Consider the following 23,615-nt stretch of genomic DNA (forward strand, 5'->3'; position numbering starts at 1 on the left):
TGCAATATTCATGATGCATTCTGTTCAGGACAGTCAGCTGTTATTGGCACCAGTTTTAAACACAAGTATCCCTAAGTGCCCCCTGGTGGTATCCAAGCTGCACGACAGAGGGTTTATGCAGCAAAATATCAATGGGAAACATCAACAAAAAAGATTTTTAATTTGTTTGTCTCACGGCTGAGTGCTTTGGTTGTGGCGCACCTGAGATCACAACTGAAAACACACTTGAATCAGATAAGAGGCGTCTGAGGTTAATAATCTCCTCTTTATGGAAATGAATTCAGGAGTAACATACGGCGCGTGAAAATCCAAACTGCTGTTCTCTTTTCTACTAAAACTTATATTATTGCGAGTTATTTTGTTTTGCTGTTTGTTATTTAATACATCAATGTTTTGGTAGTAAACACTGTCGATGAGGCAAACGTTCCTAACATTAGTCCCGTTCATTTTTACATGACCGACACTGTAGCTTAGGTTTTGTCTTTTGTCGTTTGCAAAAAAAACTGTACTTCATATTTGTGGCAAGTACAAACTAAATGTGTTCAAATCGACAGATTCATAGTGGTTTTATCAGTTTGGTCAGAAACTAAAATTCGAACAGTTGCAATCACACATTTAAATATTAAAATTAAAGTCAAAATGTCCAAAACAGACGAGGATATACAGCGTCCCGTGTCATATCGCAGATGTAATCTAACCCATGATTTTAATGAAACATCTCCATTTAAATTGCCAGTTGAGGAAGAAAGCTCCATGAAAATTCATGTATTTTAAACCTTGGCCTTGCCATCAAAGCTAGCACCAAAAGACGCATCTGTTACTTGTTATTATCATGTCTTTTATGTGCTAATAGTCCTGTATATTTTTGTTGTGATGTGAAGGATGACCAGGATCATCTCATGTTTTATTCAAGTGTTTATTAAAATTCATTTTGAAAATCAGCATCATTTTGCATCTCATCTTAAACACTGTATCAAATCTTTAACCTTTAACCATTACAAAACTGTACTTGAAGCAATACAACCTTTCAATAAATACAACTACTTTAACAGTTAGGAGGGAAACATTCAGCCCCATGTGAATACGCAGAGGTTCAGTGGGATTGAGACGTACTGTCTGCATTTTCTTTTTTATCTGTATTCTGTGAGTGCGCAGTGGGCTTTGACTCACACTTTGAGTCTCGTTCCTCGTTTAGACACTTGACAAACTCCACGACATCTGGGTGATCAAACCGCCCTGAGCAGAATAAATGCGCAGCAATGTCAGAGATCATACACATAGGTAATAAACTGTCTGGGTCTAGTCAAATGCGATTTTACCATTAGTGGAGTCAAAGAACTCCTGCAGGCGTCCCGGGGCCGCCTCCTCCTGCTCGTACTCATGTGCCTGAAGGATCATCTCCAGAAGGTCGAACTGTTTGACCATCCTGGCCTCCGCACTGCTCTGTGTTTCATATTCCTGCAGCGGAACCACAAGTGAACAATGTGAACAGATGCACAAACACAAGCCAGGTCAGATCTCGTACCTCCCAGAGCGCGTAGACCTCTTGCCTCAGTCCATTTGGCAAAAGGTCTGACAAACTTCTCATTGCTTCCTGAGAGACAGACACGTTACTGCTTTGAATAAGTTTATTCTTGAGCTTGTAAACTTCTGGCGGTCACTCACCTCTTCTCTACGATGTTTTTCCTCTTTACTGACATTGTCTGCTGGAGCAATATCTCCCACAATGCACTCTGCCATGTCATGAACCAGAGCCAGCTTTATACACCTAGTAAAGTAAAGTGAGGAGGTAAAAGGGACATTTGATACTCATCAGTAAAGTCCCACTATGATGGGTGTGGTACCTGTCCCTGTCCACTGTGGGGTCAGTGATGGTCAGAGACATCATGGCCATGCGGTACATGTGATCGGACACACTCTCTGGTTCTCTCACTTTCCTGTAGACCCAGCCTGTCCGAGGGACTCTCTGAAATCAGAGGTTATTGAGGACACAAAATATTTGCTTAAATAAGAGCAACATTACAGGTGAAAGAGGATGGGCTGAGGCTGAGGCTCTGAATAAAAAAACGTGTTACTGACAGTGTGACCGATGCATTTCGACTTAAAGGGGGGGTATTATGCAAGCTTTACATCATGTGATTATGTCATTCCCTCATTAAAAACATGCCTGAAGTGTTTTAGGGATAGGTTTGCCTGAGTCCTCCTAGGAACGCCCCCACCTCCTGGAGACGCCTCCGAGCTTTCGTCACCAGCCGAGTAACCAACCACTGCTCCTCAGCAGAACCCCCTCCCCACTGATGCCACAGACAGTTTGTGGAGGTTCTTAAAGAGACAGAGGCCTATTTCAAGACATTCGCTACAGCCATTTTGAAAGAGCAATTTTATACAAGGCAGTTATTCTAATTTACTGCATTTACAGACCAACAGAAGGTTTGGTCATCATTGTAGTGTGATATAGACTGGTGCTATGTGATTGAAAAAAGCATAATACCCCCTCTTTAATGAAGTCTTCAAGAGTCAAGAGTAACATTACTTTAAAATACTTAATTTGTTGTTAGACATTAAGACCCACATAATCATTCAAGTAATAGTTATATAACAAAAAAGAAATAAAAAGTGTAAAGGTCTGAATCATGTTTTAAATAGTGTAATCTGACAAACATAAATTAATGTGAAAATCAGGACATTTCCATTATAATTAATGTAGTGTCTCAGTCATCCAGGTGGGCGTGGCTGTTGCCATAACCATGAGGAAGCCCCCAAGATGGGCAGTGAATCGTGTATCACATATCATATTTTTCAGATCATATAAAAGAAACACAAACTTTACATTGTTCAAGTCAAGACGAAGCTCTTATCGCTCACAGATTAACTCACAATGAAAATAGTAACTTTTTACCCACTCATGAGACATAAGTATCGATTCTTCAAAAAGTACTGTGTGAAGTAGTGTAGTACAATTACATAAACACACTATTTCTCATGCCCCCTTCAGATGCATTTTAAGGGTGCACTTCTGACAATTTATCAATCCGAGCAAAGCTAAATAATAGCCTACTCATTTGCCAGAAGTAATAACTATTAGTGACAGACTGACTCACCAACCATCTGCATTTGCAACAAGTTATTTCAGTGCTTTTGCATCTCTAGCTCCATGATGATCTCTGTTGTTAAATAAACGAGCAAAACGCATGCCGTAATAAAAGCAGGACCAAGTCGTTTTTTATAAGTACACACAGCGGGGGTAATATTTGCAAGTGTAGACTTACTTTCAGCTGTCCGATTAATTTCATAAATTGCAGAATATTTCTCGTGCCATTTGTTATGGTACTGGAGGTCGCCATGATGCTTTTTGACCCGGAATCACAAATTTGCTGCAGATACAGGGAGCGGCCTGTAGGTGGCAGGAAAACCTAAGCAAATAACGAATAGTGAAACAAACTCTCAAAGTCCTCTGCTTGAGAGCAATACATTATATTTATTTGCAAAGAAAAACACATTAATTCCTGCTGCAATTATGCTTGTAAATATTATACAAAGGTTGACCTCTAGGTGGCAGTCGTGCTTATTAAAAAAAAAGCACCCACGAAGAAGAAGACCCGGAAGTCGGAAAGCGGGATTTTGAAAAATATAAACAAGCTTTTACTCTACTCTCATAAAGGCTCTTATTTGCAAACCGTAAAAATGTTGAAGAAGGCTCCAAGACTAAAAAACACCATCAAGAGCAAAGCGAATACTAATATAAATATCAGACCCGCTTCGGAGGCGATGGTAAGACGCTTGTCTTGTTATATTACCACCCTGTCTTTGTTTGCTGTGATCTATATATATTTAATGCAATTTCCCTTCAGATTGAGCTCTTAACGCTTGTTTTCCTGAATGGACTGGCAGAAGAGGCGACATCCAAAGCTTTTGAAGAAAAATCTGCTACAATCCGAGCTCAGCATCTGAAAGCAGTGTCTAAAGTGAGTCCTGTGTCCACATTAGGATTATTGTTATTAGCTCTAACTTTAAAAAACAATATAACAGACACGTTTTGCAGTGTTATTTATTGCCTTGTATTTCTGCAAACATTCATAGATTTGTGCAAAGCTACCGTGGTAAATGAATAACTAATAATACAGAACGTTTGTTTGTTTTTTATAGAAAATGCTGAAAAAGGCCAGAGGATGAAGATAAACACGTCAGCATTTAGTTTTTATTTGTACTTCTTGCTTCTAATTTTGGCTATACTATTGTTTTGAATATTGTTGTGCTCCTTTAACACCTTCAATGTATATGATCAACTTTTATTTGTATTAAATTGTTTTATTATTTGAACTACATAAACTCGTGCAGTGGATTTAATCATCACACTTTATGCAGCCTCTCAATCAGAACCATAAAGGAGTGTCTTATTAAAGAAACTTTGCTTGTTGGTTGTAATACAGTATGAATGTTTGCAGAATATTTCAGGGGAATATCAGTAAGTCGGTATTGTTCTGAAAGCCCTGCTCTCCTCACTGTTGTCCGTCATGCTCAGCGTGTTAAGCTGCATGCCTCACAGCACCTCTGATGAGCGTAACCTCGGCCTCCTTCCAAATTCCACAATTCTTCATGCTGCGTAGATTATCTGTGCGCAGAGATGTGCTGAGATGCTATCCTCATCGCCCGCTTATCTTTCCTGACCCCTCTGCGGCTCTTGCCTTGCCTGTCTTTCTTGGATCGTGAGTGTTAAAAAGACGGGCCACATTATTGAATTTGCAGTTTGACATTTGTCTTTTCGTTCGTTTTGTCACACACATACACACAAATCACAGGGACTATTGGAAATCAGACTTTGAAAAACAACATTTTAACATTACATTAGTTTTGATTGTCATAGTCTTCATTCCATTAGCATGTGGTTCGTATTCTCCTTCTTTTTTTTTTTTGCTTGCTTTTTATTATTGACTTGGCTTATCCAGTCCATTCTCTCCATCCTCTTGCTCTCCCTTTCATTTTTTTGGCAGCTGAAGCGCTCTTTGGCCCCTGGTGGATATTTTTCTCAAGAATCTGATCTGGCACCCCACTGCGTCGAGCCTTGTCATGTTTATGTTCACAGTCAGGTCAGGGTGGGGTGTAGCGGGGGACTCCTGCTTGGTCCTACACCCCACACTTTTGATCTTTGAACCTCGAGCACCTTTTTCATTTTTATTGTCTTTCAACGCACAAACCTTTACCTCTCCTAATCTTACTTGTCATCTTTATTGGAAGCTCTTTTTTTTCTTTGCAAGCAAATATCAGATCTATAAATCTACTATATGCATATTGATTGATGGATGTTGCTTGGCTGCAGCTGGCTGTTACCCGGAGGTGCTATTTGATTGCCTTCTCTTTAGACTGAACATACTCCATAGGGATTAGAGCAACATTCTCTCACAAAAAAAATCTTAAAAAGTAGCCTTGTGCGGTTTACTGTGTGCGTTGGAGCACCTGTTGACAATTTGCACTACTGCAGCGCTGCCCAGCTCCTCTGGCTGGCTGCATCTTTTAGCTTTGTCTAGCAGAGATAAATCAGCCGCAATGTAAATTCTCATTGCCGTGACATACTTCCAGCTTTCTGAGAGTGCAATAGAAACGGTCCACTTTTTCTGGCACGGCTATTATTATTACGGTAACTTGCCGTGCCATTTGTTAATAAATTGCACATGTATTGCATAGGTTTAAAATTGTGGCCGCATTTACTGTTTAGTTGGGAGGAAATAAATGTCCCATTAGTCCAACAAAGCCTTAAAACACAGGCAACTTTGGAGTGGAGCAAATCTGCAATCCTTTAAATTTATGAGAGATGACAGACACTAAAGCGATTACAGAGCAGAAAGCCGAAATCTGGATTTAAGAGAATGACGTTTGTTCCAGGGAGAAAAGGGGCACAAGGGGAAGGCTGAATGTGCAGTTACAATTTGTTTTGGAGAAGTAGATGAAGAAGCAGAGAGTTCCCAAAACAGCCGATAATACGCACTGGGATGCCAAATAACAAATCCTCTGGAGGACTTGACTTTTCATCACCTCAGTGTTTTTGTGGGAAAGGCAGACCTACCCTTAGCTCTCCAAATCTCAGTTTTGATTTCTTGTTGGGAGGTAGTCATATCATACTGTGCTTGTTATTTTTTCATTTCCTGATTTCTGTCTCTGAGTAAAATACTTCAACTTGTTTGTGTATTGGCTTAAACTTAAATAAATATAAAAATGGCTGTCATGTGGGAACTGACTTTTTTTTAATTAGCTTTTCTGATTGTTATCTATAAATGGAAAAATGGCATTATCATGCATCAGTTTTCTAATATATGCTTTCTAAAAATCTTCATCTTATATCTGTGGTTGACCAATGAACAATCCTAAAGCCAAATCCATTTGCAGGTTTCTACTTTGTTCTTGGTCAAGATACAAAGTGGTGTCATAATGGGCCAGAAGGAGGGTCGAGAGAGGGGAAGAGTAGAGACGTAGCCAGAGCGCGTGTAGGCAGCAGAGGCAAGAACACAGCCTTACCCAAACTTTATGTTAGATCTGGCTTTGCGACTACGACTATCATATGATGGTTTCTCCTCTGTTTACATTCTTCATGGCATTCTGCCGGCTTGAATGATCTCATGGAATGTATGGGATTTTCTTCAGAGAAACGTCTCGTTACTCAAAGAGTGTCTTGCTCAGGTCTCTCAAGGGTCTATTTGAATGTGTTCAGGGATATTTGCTGCCCTTTGAGTCAATCTGATGGGATTTGAGATGTGATCCAAGAAGATTCTGAAAAACTGGACCCATGCCATTTTGAAGGTGAAGGAAAATGCTCATATCATTACTGATTTGGATTCTGCACCTGATGAATCTCACCATAGGCCAAGACAAGATAGTGCGCCACAGGCGTAAGTACCATTTCGTTTATGGAAATATTTCTACTGTGCTATTGTTTTATGTGGTTGCAGTGTTTTTGTAGTAGCACAGTAAACAGTAGATGCAAGCTGCATATGGAGATGATAAGCGTGCTCTCTCCACTTTTAGAAAATAATGTGGTCAGAGATTTCCATTACACGCAGCTCTTTGTACACTGTCCCAGACTACTGAAGTCATTAACTGTTAGGGGGTTGCCCTGTAATTGCTAGTCAATTGGTATATGTTATTCTTTCATGCAGAGATGGACCTTAAAACATAAATGCTACCTTTTACATGTCTTATTCTTTTTTTCATATCTTGCAGGTAGCACCACAGCAGGTAAGCTGTGTCCCACAGGTTGTGTGACCTGCTCAGCCCTCAATGGGTGCCTGTCCTGTAAACCTCGCCTCTTCTTTCATCTGGAGCTGGATGGGATGAGGCAGAAGGGTGTTTGTCTGTCCGCCTGCCCTCGGGGGTACTTCGACACACGCTCTCCGTACATCAACACATGCACAAGTGAGCAACTATGCATCATACGTTGTTTGTTGTGCATTTACCTCCATTTCAATTTAACTCAATCAATTGGTGCCTTTTCCAACAAGTATTTATAAATAACAATCAGGTATATCATTTTATCAGTGTACTTCAGTCATATACAGATTACAGATCTCTTGTCCCTTAAGCCTTGGTATGAAATTGGGGATGTGCCAGTAAGGGCATCCATCCATAAAACCCATCATAAATCACTGTGTTCTGTTGTGAGGCAGTTGACCCTAAACTACTGGATATAAACCTAAGATATAAACAGAGCTTGTTAGTTGTTTTATTCTATATATATTTTCCTATAGACCTAGCCTGTCCAGGAGCTATAACTATAATTATATAGTTCAATAATTGCTCAAGTAAAAGAAAGAATATAATATGATAAAATCATAATGATGAAACCAATTATTTTATTGATGGTTTATTGCAAATAGGTTGGTTGCTCTTCATATCGCTGAATGACTATTTAATTTTTTTCCATTTAATCACAACATGCACTTATGTTTGTTTGTTGTATCGATTTGTAAAATATGTATTGTTATTTTTTTTCTCAGGATGCAGGGAAGACTGTGCCTCATGCTTCAGTGAAAGTTTCTGCACCCGTTGTCACCCGGGTCACTTCCTGTTCCGGGGCAAGTGTGAACGCAGCTGTCCGTTTGGGCTCATAGCCAACGCTGAACTGCGAGAATGTAAAGGTATAACATGTATATTCATAGTGACACAACTTGCACATTCATTTAATGTATTCATTTAGAATCAATTTAATGAATGTAAATGTAGACTTTAAATTGTCCTCTGCATTTGACCCGTCCTTCAATGCCACTGGTTCAACCTGTAAGAAGCCCTAAGAAGCTACAGTGCAGCACTCGAGGACCCAGCTTGAGCTTGGCTCTGGCTCAAGATCAGCATCACTAGGCTGGAGGATTAGCCTGTTATGAATGTTCTGGGTTTAGCGGGGACACCAGCACCCAGATGAAAATTACCCTGACACTGGGACTACATGCAAACTTTGAGCAGAAAAGCCCACACAGTCAGGGAACTGAACCTGGGAGCTTCTTGCTGTGAGGCAGGGTTGCCAGGTCTGGGCAGCCATACCTGCCCAAAAATATCTGAAAACTCGCGGACATACGGCGCGGCTGGAATTTTTAATATCTTTTACTAGTTAACAGATCTCATGTGCTCCTGCGATGATGAGAAACCGCCCCCTTCTCCCTCTGTTATTGAAAAAGCAGCTCTCAGAGCCATGGATTTGTGATTTTGTCATGATAAAAATATCCCATTTTACATTGAAAACAACAAGCAAAAGCAGACTTTTTTTTTTCACCCACGGAAAGGCTTACAAAGCTGCCCAATTCCGCGGTTTAACCGCGGACCTGGCAACCGTGCCGTGAGGCAAGAGCACTAACCACTACCGAATGTGCCACCGAATATGCAAGGAATGTGCTAAAAGTGATGTATGTTTTTTTCTTTTTTGTTTCTTCATAGAGTGCCCTGCAGGCTGTGAGCTGTGCATGACGAGAAGCTTATGCTTACGTTGCAGAGCAGATTTGTTCACTTTTCAAGGCCAGTGCCATCTCACCTGCCCAAAGGGGTTTGAACCTGACGAGCAGCTTATGCAGTGCGTCCTGCAAGGTGAGAGGTATTCTAAATTTCAATATTTTTTTTCCAACAATACAATATCAACCACACATGTGCATTCTACCATGTTTTACTCTTTCCATGTGTGAGTGTCTTTCTCATCATCGCAGTGTCTCTTCCCTAGTGCACTGTGAGGTAGGAGAGTGGTCAGAGTGGAGCCCATGTGTTCGCAAACGCAGCATGAAAGCAAACAGAAGAAGAGGAGAAAAGACACGCACTAGACAAGTCTTGAGCCCGCCAAGCCACTCCAGGAAGTCCTGCCCACACTTGTCTCAGTTCAGAAAATGTATTTTTAAAAAGAGACAAAGTTTTATATCAAACTTCATGCCATAGTTTCAGTACGATGATCACAACGCATTGCTCGGAGTCGCCATCATTAATGACTCACAATATGTTAATTAAAGGTGCATTATGGAACTTTTTATGTCAAAGAAAACCCTTGATATTAGTGCATATTTGTATGTATGTGGCTTTATATTTCCATCGCAGTGGCCTCTGTAACACTCCAGGATCAATTATTTTTTAGAGTTTCTGGTAGGTTCAACCATATAGGTCTAAGCCTTTTTAGAAATCTTTAATGAATGTACTGACCTTTTGAGATTTCACTTTAGATACAAATTTGCATATTAAAGTGGCGTCTGAGCTCAATGTTAAATAATATTCAGTCAAGTTTCTGTTTCTTGTGGGGTCAGATACACTAAACATAATCTTTTAAGATGTCAATGATTGAGAAACAGAAATTATATTAAAGTCCTGAAAGAGACATAACATACCTTTATGTAAATGCCTTTATGTGCCAGGCTTCCCTATTCATTTGTATAGGAAAACCCTTCCAAACAATTGATCCTGGAGCGTTGTAGAGGCCACTGTGATAGAAAGTTAAGGCGCCTTATGAACCACCCATGCGGCCACTTGGTCCCAAAATGGTCAAATACGAACTAAAATCAAGTTGTTGTTTTTTACACAGATACAAAGTTACATAATGCACCTTTTAAATATGTGGAGCCTTTGTTATTTAACACCTTTTACACTTTTCATTTGTAAATAATTGCTCTGTATTTCATAGATGTAAATGATGATTGTAACTGAGTGGTTGCTTGATACCAAATCTGTAAGCACTGTCTCTTTTTTCAAAATGATGTTTGTGCATAAATTATTTTTGTGTATGTGCGGTGACAGAAAATAAAATGAATGAACATACTGGTGGTATTTTTGTTCAGACAATGATATCATATGTTTTATCCATTCGTAATTGTATAAATCTGGTAAAGTAAAGGAAAAAAAAATGCATAAAGAAAACTGGACACGAGCGTGGCATGAGACGCTGCGCACACGCTCTCCGACGCACGGGGCGCACTGGGCCAATCCTGAGGAGGTAACATTAGGGCTGGGCTCGGAGCTGTCAACGCAGTGTTTTTGTTTGACCCAACAAACCCACCTCGCACAGAACCAAATGTAATTTATTTCACCAGATTTTGTGCTTCGACACCGGAGGCCTGTAAGTCACAGCTCGAGTAAGTCTGATCCTGCGTCATGTTTTACTCTCACGCTGGTTTATGCGCTGGCACCATAAGCATGTTATGCTAGCATGATGGTAGCCAAACTAATAATACCGTGTGAGTTGATACTCACGTCATTAGTACAAATGTAGCCTGATATCGCAAAGGTTATTTTAATTTCAAGAGTATGCATGCATGCAAACACACCACAATGTTGTGTTTTATGTTGTGTGTCAAAATTTGGATTAGCAAATATTGCTGACTTGCCTTTTATGTTTGCGTTAAGAATACTTTCACTTCACTGAATATTTGACTGGGCCTGTGTTCTACTTTTTATTTGCTTATCATATTCCGGTTTGTCTTGAAGTTTCCTTGTTATAACTGTTTTGTTTCACCCTGTTATAGAATGGCGGGCTCTGAAAAGGTGGATTCTCCATTGAAAAGCCTCATCTCGAAGGTCCCGGAGGAGGTTGGGGACCCCCCTAGTGTCAGCAGTAACCCGGAGTGTGCCATCTGCCTGCAGAGCTGTGTGCACCCGGTGCGGCTGCCCTGCTGTCATGTCTTCTGTTTTCTCTGTGTGAAGGGGGCGTCCTGGCACAGTAAGCGCTGCGCTCTGTGTCGTCAGGAGGTGCCCGAGGACTTCCTGGAGCGACCTGTGCTGCTGTCACCTGAGGAACTGAAGGCAGCTGCAGCGGGCCTGAGCCGAGGGGTGGGGGGCAGTGCTCAGAAAGACTACGCCTGGTACTATGAAGGACGGAACGGCTGGTGGCAGTATGATGAACGAACCAGCCGCGAACTAGAGGAGTCCCACTCCAAAGGCAAAAAGAGCACAGAGATGCTGATCGCAGGCTTCCTGTATGTTGCAGATCTGGAGAACATGGTGCAGTACCGTCGTAATGAACATGGGCGCAGGCGTAAGATAAAACGAGATGTTGTTGATATTCCTAAAAAAGGAGTTGCTGGGCTTAGGTTGGACCCTGAGCCAGTTCCCAGTACCCCACCCGCAGAACGAGTCCATTTAGCTGACGGCTCAGACACAACAGGCCAAACATTACCCTCAGCTTTTCGCTTTATGGCGTCCGTTCCCCCTGTAAGACCTCCAACACTCCTGGGACGTCCCGTGACCAGCATGCAGACTCCAGCTCCCACTTTAGAAGAGACCTTCTCCCAGCTCCTCCTCAGCTCTCCAGAGGAAGACGTGCAGGACGACCTCTCCAGCAGCAGCGACGAGGAGCCAGACAGATCCCGAGTTCAGTCGCTCAGACACAGAAGACGCAGACAGAGGCCACTCAGTGACATCCAGCCCTCCAGGACGCCCCCCAGGGGAGCCCCGCCTAGCGCTGCCCATGTGCGCTCTCGCAGCCCGGACGGACAGTGCACTGTGACCCGTGTCTGACTCTCAGCTGACTGGGCCATGCACATCCATCCATGTTAGGCTTATATTTTCTCACTAAATGTGAAATCACTGCTTTTGATTTTAGTTATGAGGGTCGACAAAACTCTTCAACACATTAGGTTCTGCTCTGTTAAGTTCTGATTGCGAAACACATTTTTGTCTTTTTCTTTTATTTCTGGTACTGTACTGTATTGCACTTTGTGAGAATCACCCAGATGATGTGAAAAGTGTTCTCTATGAATCCTGTTTCATTAATCATTGTAGAATTAAGAAGGTAGGGGTCCATTTTGATCAAGTACATGCCAAATATAGTCTTGACTATATTTGTAACAGCTTATTCATTACTTGGCAGATGGACTCATTTCTTACGTAACGGATCGATTTTAAACGTTTTGATTCTTTAAATTAATGATGTTGTGAGTAGATATAATTATTTTATTGTTTTTTAGTTGACTTGGCAGAACCACTGGAAAGTAAAGGTCTGCATGTAGCTAGGCACATTCGGATCTCTATTTCTTGCCCTGCTCTCTGAAGGGCTACTCTCAAAGCTCTGGCACTGACGCACTTAGATGAGTTGTCTTCACTTTTGCTTTTGTCAATACATTTTACTTGGATCCCAATCACTTGCTCAACCTAAATTATTTTTGTCTAAAAATGACATGATGATTGTATGCTTGTGGTGTTCTGACAAATCATTAAAGCTCTCTTATTTATCATAAAGCGTTGTCTGACTTCTTGTGGGGCAATAGAGATGAAAGGGAGAAGATGTGGCATGGATCCATTGGTCTGTTTGCAATGTGTCTCTAGTTTCAGAGTGGAGCCAGTCTGCTGTAGCCTCCTCCACTGTAGACACTGCCAGAAGATGGTGCTGTTGAACAGTCAATGCACTCCTTCCACAGAGTTGTCATGTAAACATGTGATTGCAGGCCAAAACTTTTGGGACTATCAATGACAATTTGATTACATTACAGACATCGGCATAGCTACGAAATATCTGGGGACGTGCAGATATCCTCCCACATTGCTTATGGGATTTATTTGTGAGATTTATCTGCTGTCATCAAGAGCATTACCAACTCTTCCACATCTCTCCTGCGCAACAGCAGTTATTTTTACGATCTTGCGGTTTGGGTCTGTTGTGCTGCTGAGGGGCACGCGAGAAATCATGATCTCTCAGTGCTCTGGCCTCTGCTGCTGGGATCTTCAGTGTGTGGGGTTCAGATGGAAAGAGGATCATGATGGATCTACATCCGCTGTCACCATCTGAGGCTGAAGTGTCTGCCAAACCAACACAAAATCAAAGTGCAGGAGAGTGAGCTGAATGTAAAGCAGTTGTTGATTATGAGGCAGACTGGCCAGTGTGTTTCCATGGATATATTATGTGTGCTTTGTATCAGAGAGCATGTGTTATTCCTTGCTTAGATTAGTTGCTTTAGACTTAAGGATCCCATTTAAACTTTTGTCAGTCTACCTTTTGGATTGCATCTAACAAAATAAAAATAAAATAATAGTATTGATAATGATAATAGCCTAGTAATAAGTTTAAGGCCGAGTAAACCAACACCAAGGAAAGTAAAGCCTTATTTCAGCATAGCAAGATTGATTGACGCCACACAGGTCTATTTGGTGATGCTATGCTATACATTCTCTGTGCATCACATAGAGATGTACTGTATCTGTATTTAGATTTCCTTCCACAAGAGCCACGGCCTCGGGGTATACAGGGACGTGCGGCCTTTATGAAAGACATGGAAAACATATTTACATTTACAGAGGCTGAGAAGTTGGAAATCACCGCTGTATTTCATATCTTGACCATGTCCTCCTTTAGTATATTGTAGACATTAGCAGGGGGAAAAGAATGTCCACCTAATTACAATTTGTATCAAATTCATGAACTCTCAGGCTAGTTTTCAAGTATTTTTGTGACAATGACCCTGAAAAGTGACCCTCCAAGTTGTGAAACTCGTCCCTGTGAAGAATCGGGAACAGGCCTTTGAAATGGTCAAATACTTTTTTATTTTATTTTTATTTATTTATTTATTTGATAGGGACAATGCATATTAACAGTTGCACATGAGCACTGTAAATATGCCAGATTATAGCAGGGATGTTAGTTTCCATCTGTAGTCCCTCGGCAGGCAGCACATACACAATTTACAATTTACAATTAACATAATGTGACAACAATAAATGCAGTAACAACTAAAAGTGTTCACAGGCCTGGTTTTCCTTTAGCCACAGTTTAAAACGTGCTTTAAAAGTGGCCAGAGTTGGAGTCTCTCTGACTGATGAAGGGAGACTATTCCAGTACTTGGTGCCTTTTACAGAGAGCACAGTCTGTCCAAAGGAGATTCTCCTGTGTGGAACCTCACAGTCTCCTCGAGCTGATGCCCTGGTGCCCATCCCACTAACAGACTTTGGCTTGATGAAATCCTGCAATGGAGGTGGAGCAAGTCCATGCAATACTTTATATACAAGGCAACCATATTTAAAATTAATGAAGTGATCAAAATTGAGTAAATGATGCTTCTCTAAAACAGCGCAGTGGTGAAAGGAGAACGGTTTCTTGTCCAAGATTTTTATGGCTTTTTAAAAAAGAGACTTTATGAGATGGTATTGGTTTGAATAGTTTCAGAACTACTGTTTTAAAGGGCAATGTTATGTTAGAAGTAAACAGTCAGTACTGTTTAAGAAGTGGATGCAAAGGCTAAATAACTGCTTTTAGTGTAAGTGTGCTGTTGGATGTAATGACATTATCCCTCATTGATCTTAAATGTTCAACACCTCAAGTCATCTAAAATATGGACTGTTGCCATAGTAATTGACAATTTAAAACTATTTTTAATCTTTGGAGAGTAAATTCCTAAATCATGGAAACCTACGAAGAGAGACAAAGCAAAAATTATGCCAAGTTGATGCGGAGCTGCTGCTCAAACTGGGAGAAAGCACGACATGACCATGGCCAGACATAGATTCCCAGCCAAAAACGCAGACAGGAGACAACACTTGCACATACATGCACCCAGACACATAGCCCTGGTCTCTAACTGATCACGTTACTTGTATATAAGCTCCTTCACACTTGGCAAAAATATGCAGCCTGTCTCCGATCCTGCTGCAAATAGTCCATCACAGAGCCATCTTTCACACTTCCAGCCTAACTGTGAAAACCTTTGAGTGTGAATTGTTTGCCACCATGTTATGCCTGACCAAAATGTTATGGCTATGAATGATGATCTGTGAATGCAACAAAAACTGTATTTGAGAAGAATTAGATCGATTTGTTTTGAGTTTTATACTTATGATGGAATGTAACAATAACCAAGATCTCACAGGTCTCACAATAACGTCATGGGCTGTCGCAGAGTTCCTTTGGCAAAACTAACCGTTACAGAGTTTTGTTCCTGCAGCTTCTGTATATGTGCTCTGAACAAATGACCTTTTTCTAATGTCTGTATCTTTGATGATTGTTCTTCTACTGCTCCTGTATTTTGCATGTTGTCTTTTGTGGATGGGCTTAAAATGCTTTTACTTTTTATAACTGGCCCTTCTACCTGTGAACAGATGTCACTTCTATCTGTTCTACTGTATGTTGTGTATCTGTGTGGCACTTTTCGCCAACCAAATTTACAAATGAAGTTACCTTGACCTTGACTAAAAACACGCAAAACTGCATAAACCATGGTTCTTTGATCCCTTTCAGAGCAGCAAACATGAAAGAAAAAAACAGTTATTTGCCGACCAATCAGGAAGTAAGGGTTAGGTTTAAACTTTAGAGTCAGGGATTAGGGTTTTGATTAGGATAAGAACGCTAAATGTGATATAAATTGTGTTTCACTCGCACAGATCTTACACATAGTTTTAGAAATTAGACGGTCTTGGCTTTCAAATGAGGTATCACACTGGCATGTAGGCTGTAAGCTCTCCTGTCAATGCGCTTTGAGACGCGGATATGCATTAGGACTGCACAATATATCGCAAAAAAATATCATATTGCGATATTACATACACATACGTACATAACATATTTTTTGTACACTCTGCCAAAAAATATATAAATGTGTGAAACTTCTAGTTAAACTTTTGTTTAAACATTTCCTAATTTAGTGACATCTTAGTCTTGTTGTGGTGCTGATGTAGTGTTTTTAAGTCTTGTATCAAACCATCATAATGGTTTATGATATGTTTTATTATTGCAATAATATCATTATCGCAATATTGCACAGCGTTATATCGCAAGTTACTTTAATATCGTGCAGCCCTAACATGCATAATTGCTAACCCTATAGCTCTAAGTTGGCAGATTATAGTTTCTACAATGTTTATAAAAAGGCTGAACTAAAACAACTGAGTCAGACAATGGCAGTGGAAGAAAAAATGGTTGTTTTTTTTATACTGACAGTTATTTAAATTTTTCGATAACTTTAATCTTAGCACAATATCGCAATAAAACCGCGTGGTGCTGAGGAATATCATAACATTTTTCCTTCAGTAGGCCTATATGTAACTTATTAGTTAATAGTGCTTCCCTAAGCATACATTTACAGTATCTAGATACATGTATCACACATTTATGTGTCCTATCTGGGTTATGTCTGTCAGCCTCGCGTGTTGTGTCTTGGCGTTGCAGCGTGTCACCAGTGCTTGGAACCATAAAGGCTGAATTCACAGACCAGACCCAAGCCAAGAATGACCTCACCCTCCTACTGTAACCTCATTGAGCTCACACTATTACAGCCTATCGAGTGACTGCCGTTACCAGGCCATTTATAACAGCCTCTGATGTGTCACGTCAATCCCGCGGAGACTCTGGAATAATAAAGTGACATAGTGATACATTAGCGCTGCCTGTAGATATAGGCAAACAGTCCCTTCTTTAAACTTTTTTCTCTGGCCATTACTTGTTTGCGTTCTCATAACCAAACGGCTTTATTCATAGGCTTTGAGAACACGGGACAGTGGGCTCTGTTTGATTACGAGGACCTTCTGTGTGGAGTTTGATCTGCCTCTGTCTTCATAGGGATTCCTCCAGGGCTCCAGTTTTCTTTATGGCACTAAAACATGTACATTAGGGGCTCCTAAGAGGTCATGACGCGCCTGACAAAGACATTCTTACTGTAAATCTCAGTGGGACTGTTAAGTAAAGGTCAAATAAAACAAATGTGTTTGATAGATATTAGACCAGACATAAACATTTGTATTAACCTTGTATTATTATGAAATATCTTGTTAGTCCAAAGGATATTTTCAGATATTCATAATCATGTGTGGTGTCTTCACTCATCAGACAGGCCTTCACTGGTTTGAGGAAGCGATCAGGCAGTTGTTGATGTGTGACAGTGGTTTATAATGAACAGGGTCTGTAACAGGCTCATTGTCACCTTGGACAAAGCCTTTAATCTTGCACAGACATGTTAAAGGACATGTACAGGCCTCCTCACGTTTTTCTATTGTGGACCTTTTCTGTTTCCTCTTTTGTCACATTGCCATTCCTCACCGTTAAGGCATGTTTGTGAATTGCTTATGAAGAAAGAATATAAGAGTGAATAAAGTTTGTTGTCTAAGTAGTATTCAGTGTCCTGCTCTGACCACATACTGTCATAGATGTGATATATTTTTGTTCTTCACACTATTAAGTTGTTTGGGCGCTACTCCAGACAGAATCTTGTAGTTGCTCCCAGTTGACTATGCTGCTGAAACCAAATTCAAATGTGTCATTCATCACATGATAGAAGCTACTATAGTCACCTCTGCCGAGCAACACCAGCCCATCCCACGAGAGCAGGGCCCGCTCTTGTTTTGAAAAGCGACACTGGCGGCTTGTCTTTCAAAGGGACACATTTTTGGGCTCCTTCTATTTTAATGAAGAGGTCTGGAATTCTTCTGGGCGCTTCAGGGTCCCCTCGGCTGTCCTTGATGGTCCCACCTCAGGCATTGCTCCACTCATCCTGGGGCATTTGAGAGGACCTCTGCAGACATACTGACAGGCCGGACAGGTGTACACAGACAGAGCATGATGCACCGTGACTCAAGTCCACCACATAAGACGTGCTCACAGCCAGCTGCACTTGAAGAGGGTGAAAAATGGCCTTGTGGAGTGTGGGGTTTTGAGAGCACTTCTAACACGGTTGACCCCAATTCATTATTTAAACCATCAGGACTCCCAGCTGACACACTGTGCATGTTCATGCCTGTTGTTGGTTATGTATGTCAAGAAGGATATGCCTACAAAAAGTCTATCCCTTTAGGAACTACTTCCCAACTTTTTCTTGGTATTTGTGATTACGTACTATCTCAGACACCGATTAAGTTTTGGCTGAAATGTAAAGATTAATTGTCAACGTTATGAATAATGAGTTTTATGATGTGACAGAGCAGTGCCGGTGCTGAAGGCCGTGTCGGAGATGCCAGAGCCTCCAGCATTTCCTGTTTGCTCATGTCCAGGACAGGTGTATGCCACTACAGTGATAAAAGGGGCCATATAAACGGCAGCACTAAACAAGCATACCACCAGCAGGTAGCTTATTATGTAAATACCAAGAGACTATTAACTTTTAACAAGAAAAAGGTTGAATATAGATGGGTGCGCCTAAAGAAGCAGCAGTAAAACTCGTTTTGAAGCCCTGCTGCCTGGTGGTCCTGTCAGTGTGATTCACACATGCACACATTCATGATGGTCAGGGCTATTTACAGACTGACACATGTGAGGCCTTCAGCACACACAGAACAACATTGTCCTGGACAGGTGCAAGTGGACGGGGGCAGGAGCCTAAGACACCAAAGGGCCTCAGACGTTATGTCATACGCCTATAAAGACGCAGGTGGACCTCATCAAACACATAACAGTAAGTAGCAACAGCACAGTAAAACCCAGCTAAACACTATTAAACCATCCCCATTGGTTGTGTTCAGTTGGTCACAGATCATATTTGTGTTCTTTATGTCAGCATAGTAGCATTAAATCAGGTGCAACAGGCCAATGACTGCTTAAATCCCTGCTTTGCCACCGGCCAGTGCTGTGAGAAATCCAACAAATATGTCACAAGTAGTGATTCACTTTATTTAGGAATAGCATTTCCAACCAGTTCCTAATATTTTAAAAATCTTCCAGTTGGAAAGCTAAATCACGGTATGGATACTGAATAAAGAACAACTAACCACAATTAAAACCAAAGTGTTTATTTATTTATTTACCTTTTACATTTTGTGGCCAATATGCTCGGACAGTACATCCTGAGTCATGACTTAAACTGAAAACGTTTAGGCATGTGTGCTGCATCCAAAAATTGATACGTAACCAACTGGAGACTTCCATTGTATAAAGTTGTTGCCTCTTATGCTACTTTAGGGAAGAAACACATTTTAAAATCACGTTAATATGTGTTTAAACAGTTTATTTTCGATATTTGAATGGATTTCACATATTACATGCTGTTTTACACTCAAAAATATACTAAAAACAGTAGCATGTTTCTTTTTATTTCATCCTGAAATCCACTGGGACCCCTCAGGCCATCAGGCAGGATCAAGGAACCAAAAGGTGTGTTCTGGTTTTGAGCCGGATACGAATGTCGCCTCAGTATTTTACAACAATATCACACAACAGATGCTGAAGACCACATGCCACGAGGTTCTGTTGAAGGATAGTACGTTACACAAGTGCTACTGTGATGCAAACTATTTTTAATGGAGAAGGAAGTGGGTGTGGTCTTCTTAGACGTCATGGTTACCATAGTTATACTTCAGCTGTCTGCTCTTATGATTCTTTGCTCATGTCATGTGTTCATCTCATGAGCAGCCCCGGCACGGAACATGCTGTGCCAGGCTCTGCCAGGCTTAGAGCGTAGGGGCGGTGCCACAGAAAAAAAACATGGTGCATTACATTGTGGTACATTGTCTTCCTGGGGCTTCCTCGTGCAAACTCTGGCGAGGTCTATGTATCAGCTTGGGAAATGTAAGCCTACTAAAGTACCTAGTTAAAATTCTTACTCAGAGGCGCCAACTTGTAAGACAGATGCCCATTTTTGCACCTTCTTTCTGAGCAATGTAAGGGAAAGGGACATCTGAAGGACTTGCAATAGCACGTTTTCTGTCTTTCTGAAATGTTTACAGTACAATCACAGTAAAATCCCAAATTAAAACAAGAGACATAAAAATATATATTTCGATTTTGTTTAAGTTATCACAACAGTAAAACAACGGTCATAATTTTTATGGAATTGAAATGGAATTGAAATTTAAATAATGATAATCAAAACACAAAACAATTAGATTTAGTTAACACAGAGAACATGTCCCCCTCCTTCTCTTTATTTATACCCCAAAGACAGCAGGCTAAGATTTCTGGCACCAAAACACACGTCACGCTTGCTATTTCAGTCTGAAGTGCCACATAGCATTGAGGTTGGGTGACAGGACTGAGGCATCATGGGGCCAAAGCACTTCCGTACACTTTTACATGACATTTCACACTGTCCCTTGTCCAGAAGACACTGCACATTTAACAATATTGTGTGCTTGAGGAAGCTATGCGTGTTTCCTGCCACTCAGTCAGATCAGAGGGACCTGTGCTCGTCTCCATATGATGAAGTGTCAAGGGGTGACTGGAAATATACCATAGAAAGCAAACACAAACGCAATGGTCAGGCTTTTTAGATCGTAAGAGCCGGTGTTCTCCACATGTTTCCATTAATAATCGAACACAATCGGGAAGTTGTTATTGACTAATATCGTTCTCCCTTGTTGAGTAAGAAGATAGTTAGCAATGACAAGTTACAAGTAACATTGGCTTAGTAGAGATACAATCTTACTTAGGCATGCTGGGAGCTGTTGGTGTCAAATGTCCAGTGGCCGAGCACGCATTAAATCATTGTTACTTAACCTAAAGTAGATTATACTACTGTACTTCATAATGCAGTATAAAAATGACAGACACTTGAGGTAAAATCACATGTTTATTTACACGTTATTACCAAGAAAAAATACATTTAAGTTATAGATTATTTGTCACAGTCATTACTTAAATAACATCTTATCACTTTTACACTATGGTACAGTAAACACACAGCTGTAAAGTGTTGTGCTGCTGGGTGCCCACAGAGGCCAAGTTAGACTACATTCAGCAGGCAACCATCAGTATTAAAGACATGACAGGAGCATGCACCCCCAACATGGGCTACAGGCTTCACTCAAAAACACCTGGAACTCCATTCAAAAATAAAGACTGGGTATCCAACATGAACGTAGTAGGACAAGGCAAAAGCAAAAAAAAAAATGCCACGGCAGGACTGAAGAATGTAGTAGGGACCATTGCATAATGTAAAACAGTTCATACCTTCCTAATATTTACATAAAGGTGTTGCTGAGGGGCATCACATAATGACTGTCTCAGTGTGCAGAGAAAAGGGGATGAAGTTTCTGTGTTTGGAAGCAGGACTTGGGGTTCTGGTCCGGGGGCTGGGAGGACGGGACAATGGGCCTGATGGGGCTGTGATTCTGGCAGAAGGGGTTCGACTGGCCCATCGAGACGGAGGTCGTTGATTGGCTGGTCGAGCTGGCCGTGAAAAGCTCTTTGCGGTGAATAACTCTGTATTGTCCTGGAATTACAAAATAGACCATTAGATTATTTACTGACAGCTCCGCCAAATTAACTATGAACAGGTCAAAGCATCACCTACCGGCTCAGCATCCGGTCTGTGTGTTCCTTGTCTGGTCCAATTGTTGGAGCTGTACTCATGCTGGATGTCCAGCATGTTCAGTAACTCAATGAGTCCTTCATCCCTCAGCCCAGCCCTCGGCCTCAGAGCTGCTGGGGACCCGTTTAAGACTGTGCAGTCCACTTTGGGCTCCCCCTGGTGGGAAGCTGTCCTCCTTGCCCTGTCTTTGTCTGCCAGGCTCTGAGCTCGGGGTCGAGGTTTGGGACTGCCCTGCACCTGTGCCCGCCGCTGAGACTGCTGTGGACTGGGTTGGCCATGGGAGGCACTGTAGCCCCCTTTTTGATCCTTCTGGTTCTGTGGACCACAGTCTGTTGCTGAGGCCCAGTCTTGGCTGGTCTCTACCTCTGCTGTCTGCACGTCACAATCTGCTTGGCATTTCTGTGTAGGCACACGGCCGGGCAGCCTTCCCCCAAGAGCCCTGCGCTGACAGCTGGGGGTGGAGCACTTTGGCTCTGTGGCCTGTGGCAGAGGGGACACTACCCCAGACTCAGTCAGCAGTTTGCCTTCATTTTCGTGGAGCATGGCCCCAAACTTCCTGAGAACTGAGGGGCTGCCCTTCATGTCTGCGAGCCCAGATTGACCAAAGCACTTTCGGTCCAGAGCAGGAGACTCGGGTGGCCCTGTAGGACGTGGCTGAACTTCTCTCTGTTTATAAGGCGGCTTTCCACCTCCGTTTTCTTTGTTCAGTGAACCTTCTCTGCAGGGAGAGCTTTTCACCTGGGATACCCGATTCTTCTTGTTTTCATTCTCCACAAAACTTCCAAAGAACTTCTCTTGGCCATTTCTGAAGAGAAAACAATGTTTTGTTGTGGTCAGTGGTCTATAAATGCATAATAATAACGGACAATTTCAAAATGCTTCCCACCTTTCACTTCCACATCGAGCTTTGACCTCTTCTTGGTGGGAGGGCACATCTGAGCTCACTTTGATTGTGTCACTAAAATGCTGAAAGAAACATATTTGAAACATGAATTTGCAGCTATAATTGGATGTTATGACAGCATTAAACTTGATCTCATTTTTGAATGGTGACCATGGCCTAAAATGCATCTCAGTTGCACCTTCATTATCACTTGATATCGTCCAGCTACTCACATGCACTGTACTTCAGCTCATATATCATTCTTATGTAGGTCAGAAACAGTTTGGCAGTAGGGCTATCATCAAGAATTCTTGTGTCAGGGGTGAGGCCAGAGAAGCAAGTGAAACAGGTGAAAATATGTGAACTCTGCAGTACAGCAGACATGATGGAACCAGCTCGGTGTAATCAATATGTTCCACTAAAGTGTAGGCTCATGTCTTTAGACCTCATCTGGTTTCATCTCACTCACAAATGGCAACAGAATGATCCAACACTTACCACATGGCGCGCTCCATTGTTCTTCCGGCTAGCCTGCTTTCCCTGTCCCAAATAGCCCTGGAGTATGTCTCCAATCTCTTGTATGCCACTGTTCTGACAGTAGCCATAGCCGTTGTGATTACTGGCAGGGTAGCCGTAGCCATTGCTATAGTGTTGGTGAGTCTTCCCATTCTGTCCCAGTCCACAGTCGATTTCACCACCATTCTTCTGGCTGTCAGTCGTGACATCATTTGCTCCTCTTCGAGCCTGAACGTCATTGTACAACTGTGAAAACAAAGTAACTCTTTAAACCACACAGAACCATAACCACGTTAAAACACCGAAATGTGAGGAAAGCCAACCTCTACCACTGTTCTTTCAAGCATAAACATATCTGCCTAGTACACGCAAGTAGTTGCTTCCATGATACTTCCTTTAGGATCTAGTGTCAAATTTGTGTCCATGTTACAGAGCGAGTGGTCGAGAGCCGGAGAGAGGTTCTGCTTGTCTGTCAGCGCATCCCTGTTTAATTAGCTTGTTAACATTTGTCTGTATCACTGCTTCAACAAGGTCATAAGGTTGAGTCGGTTAGA

General features: G+C 41.6%; 3 protein-coding genes across 4 annotated transcripts; 2 read left to right on the forward strand and 1 right to left on the reverse strand.

Annotated features, from left to right (window-relative positions):
- Window positions 1–970: 970 nt before the first annotated feature.
- Window positions 971–3,371, reverse strand: hddc2 (HD domain containing 2). Its single transcript, XM_079572218.1, has 6 exons — window positions 3,270–3,371; window positions 1,845–1,966; window positions 1,666–1,768; window positions 1,526–1,594; window positions 1,320–1,458; window positions 971–1,236 (listed from the first exon to the last, which is right to left on the reverse strand). Exons 1-6 carry the CDS (start codon window positions 3,342–3,344, stop codon window positions 1,094–1,096), a joined length of 651 nt encoding a protein of 216 aa, XP_079428344.1. The 5' UTR covers window positions 3,345–3,371; the 3' UTR covers window positions 971–1,093.
- A 2,950-nt stretch (window positions 3,372–6,321) lies between these two features.
- Window positions 6,322–9,798, forward strand: LOC306974928 (R-spondin-3-like). Of its 2 annotated transcripts, none has more exons than XM_079572331.1 (5): window positions 6,322–6,881; window positions 7,213–7,404; window positions 7,986–8,126; window positions 8,917–9,070; window positions 9,194–9,327. In XM_079572331.1, the coding sequence occupies exons 1-5, from the start codon at window positions 6,803–6,805 to the stop codon at window positions 9,201–9,203; spliced, it is 576 nt and encodes a 191-aa protein (XP_079428457.1). In that variant the 5' UTR covers window positions 6,322–6,802; the 3' UTR covers window positions 9,204–9,327. The 2 variants fall into 2 exon arrangements, with proteins under 2 accessions (XP_079428457.1, XP_079428456.1); XM_079572330.1 differs by having other exon boundaries at window positions 6,324–6,881; window positions 8,917–9,063; window positions 9,194–9,798.
- Window positions 9,799–10,431: 633 nt separating this feature from the next.
- On the forward strand, window positions 10,432–12,095 carry LOC306974967 (E3 ubiquitin-protein ligase rnf146-like). The gene is made up of 2 exons (XM_079572373.1): window positions 10,432–10,583; window positions 10,974–12,095. Exon 2 carries the CDS (start codon window positions 10,975–10,977, stop codon window positions 11,962–11,964), a length of 990 nt encoding a protein of 329 aa, XP_079428499.1. The 5' UTR covers window positions 10,432–10,583; window position 10,974; the 3' UTR covers window positions 11,965–12,095.
- Window positions 12,096–23,615: the final 11,520 nt, after the last annotated feature.

The sequence above is a fragment of the Gobius niger genome (assembly GCF_951799975.1).
Source record: "Gobius niger genome assembly, chromosome: 15".
NCBI lineage: Eukaryota > Metazoa > Chordata > Actinopteri > Gobiiformes > Gobiidae > Gobius > Gobius niger.

Excerpts from the sequence above, each read along its gene's own strand:
- hddc2 (XM_079572218.1), bottom strand. The coding sequence starts at position 3,344 with ATGGCGACCTCCAGTACCATAACAAATGGCACGAGAAATATTCTGCAA. Across the intron at positions 1,967-3,269 it reads AATTAATCGGACAGCTGAAA|AGAGTCCCTCGGACAGGCTG; the intron begins GTAAGTCTACAC and ends CTCTGATTTCAG. Across the intron at positions 1,769-1,844 it reads CCCACAGTGGACAGGGACAG|GTGTATAAAGCTGGCTCTGG; the intron begins GTACCACACCCA and ends TTACTTTACTAG.
- LOC306974928 (XM_079572330.1), top strand. The coding sequence starts at position 6,803 with ATGCTCATATCATTACTGATTTGGATTCTGCACCTGATGAATCTCACC. Across the intron at positions 6,882-7,212 it reads CAAGATAGTGCGCCACAGGC|GTAGCACCACAGCAGGTAAG; the intron begins GTAAGTACCATT and ends CATATCTTGCAG. Across the intron at positions 9,064-9,193 it reads TATGCAGTGCGTCCTGCAAG|TGCACTGTGAGGTAGGAGAG; the intron begins GTGAGAGGTATT and ends TCTCTTCCCTAG.
- LOC306974967 (XM_079572373.1), top strand. The coding sequence starts at position 10,975 with ATGGCGGGCTCTGAAAAGGTGGATTCTCCATTGAAAAGCCTCATCTCG.